Source organism: Myotis lucifugus, unplaced genomic scaffold (assembly GCF_000147115.1).
Source record: "Myotis lucifugus unplaced genomic scaffold, Myoluc2.0 scaffold_10, whole genome shotgun sequence".
In the NCBI taxonomy this organism is placed as follows: domain Eukaryota; kingdom Metazoa; phylum Chordata; class Mammalia; order Chiroptera; family Vespertilionidae; genus Myotis; species Myotis lucifugus.
This window is the reverse complement of record NW_005871058.1, coordinates 6,245,975-6,247,759: the sequence shown is the minus strand read 5'-3', so window position 1 is coordinate 6,247,759 and position 1,785 is coordinate 6,245,975. Positions and strand designations below refer to the sequence as shown.

Here is a 1,785-nt window from a genome sequence, read left to right as displayed (position 1 = left end):
AATTTCTAGCACTCTATCTCATACAACTACGAGAGTAGGTTGACATGTCTCTAGATATCTGGGTTATTTTTCTATTGAATCATACACAACTCAATTAACTTAGATATAATGAATTACCTAATCCTTTATTTGAAGCTATATTAGTTCAAAGATCTATTAGTATCTAGAAACTAGTAGGTTGGAGAAGGTGAGAATAAACAATGACCATAATTTTTCATCATCTCTCTATTCCTATGTTGCTATCATACAAAACCTACTGAAGGTCTACTTCTGGCTCAAGTAATGCACTCGGTCCTGAGGACACAAAGATCACAGTCTCTGTCCTTAGGGAGTTCAAGATCTCCTAGGACAGTGGTTGGCAAACCACAGCTCATGAGCCACACGCGGCTCTTTGGCCCCGTGGCACGGGCCACAAAGTTTCAATCGCACTGTACGTGTACGCCCGCATGTGGTATTTTGTGGAAGAGCCACACTCAAGGGGCCAGTTTGCCGACCACTGTCTAAGAGATGAAGAGAGGTAAAAGTTCAGAAGAAAGCACAGGAGATGTGTGAACCTAGAGGAGAGAGAGTTTAACTCTGCCTAGGGAGAGAGGGAGTCAGGCCACTCTTCACAGAGGAGAACTATTATTCATTCTATTGGCTGAACAGCAAAAGATACCAGGCATTAAACGGAGGTTCTTATTTTTTCCACTATAAAAATCTATTCAACAATGGTCCCCATTTATTGTCAAAGCTGGCTTCTGTGTGATAATGCCACCAATATGATTATGCCAACCTCTCCTACTGCTCACCTTACACTTTATATCTGAAGGTCATGGTACTAAAAACTGGCATGGATGCTTTCCAAGGAATCTTGTTATCATGCTTGACTATTTATAATTCTAAAATTGAAGATTAAAAAACAAGTTAATAGGCACTTTACAGGAAGGATATGGAGTTGGAGAAGTGAATCAGCAGAGGAAGAAACAAGAAGCACTATGCAAACACACACCAGCTCTCAGGGAACTTGGACTACCCATGCCCAAAGCTGAAGGTAACTTATGATTTGTTTTTCACTGGTGAGGACTTGTGTTACATACCACGTGGAATACTCCTGGGGCCTTGACAGGTCTGAAGCCATCAACAGGTACACATTGATCAGCATGGCCATTACAGAAGCAGCTGCCCTTGACGATGAAATCATAGATCGCGTAGTGTGTAAAATGTTGAGGCTTTGCATTCAGGTCATTTCTCTGACAGGGACAAAACTGTTGTTTTAGCAGCTGCACACGAAGGTTGGTGATCTTCAGCTGCTCCTGAGCTTTGGCACTGTAAGGGTTCTCCATATCATATGGTGGTGACAAAGCTCTGAAAATAACCTGTAAAGAAAAAAAAACACCATGAGTATATAAGACTGTGTAAACCCCGGGTTGTTCGCTCCATAGCGTTCTCATTTGATTTATACCTTGTGTTATCTGTAAGTGATACAATCATAAGAGGTTTTTTATCACACCTGGGGAAGAGCTCCCTGTTATTCCAAGGAAGAGCTGTGCTGCCTGTTTGGATGCAAAAGTATAAACTGAGTAGCCAGCAGAGAACTGACTCTTGAGGTGAAGGCAGCCATGCAAAGAACTCAGGGGAAGAGCATTCCGGGCAGAAGGAACAGTATGTTTAAAGGCCTTGACGTGGAATCAGATGTGGCTTATTCAAGGAGGAACAACCAGGCCAGTGTGACTGGAGCCCAGGGGACAAGGGGACGGTGTTTGGAGAGGACAGGGGTGGTACATGGCAGACCATGAATGCAGC

The 1,785-nt window shown here is 43.1% G+C and overlaps 1 protein-coding gene and 1 pseudogene across 1 annotated transcript in view; both read right to left on the bottom strand.

Annotated features, from left to right (window-relative positions):
* LOC102418515 overlaps nucleotides 1-1,019 on the bottom strand; it is a 2,128-nt pseudogene extending 1,109 nt beyond the window's left edge.
* Nucleotides 1-1,785, bottom strand: part of NTN4 (netrin 4) — a 107,245-nt gene that overhangs the window by 67,053 nt on the left and 38,407 nt on the right. Inside the window, 1 exon segment of the mRNA XM_006084124.2 lies at nucleotides 1,080-1,358. Within this exon segment, the coding sequence (XP_006084186.1) occupies nucleotides 1,080-1,358 (279 nt within the window).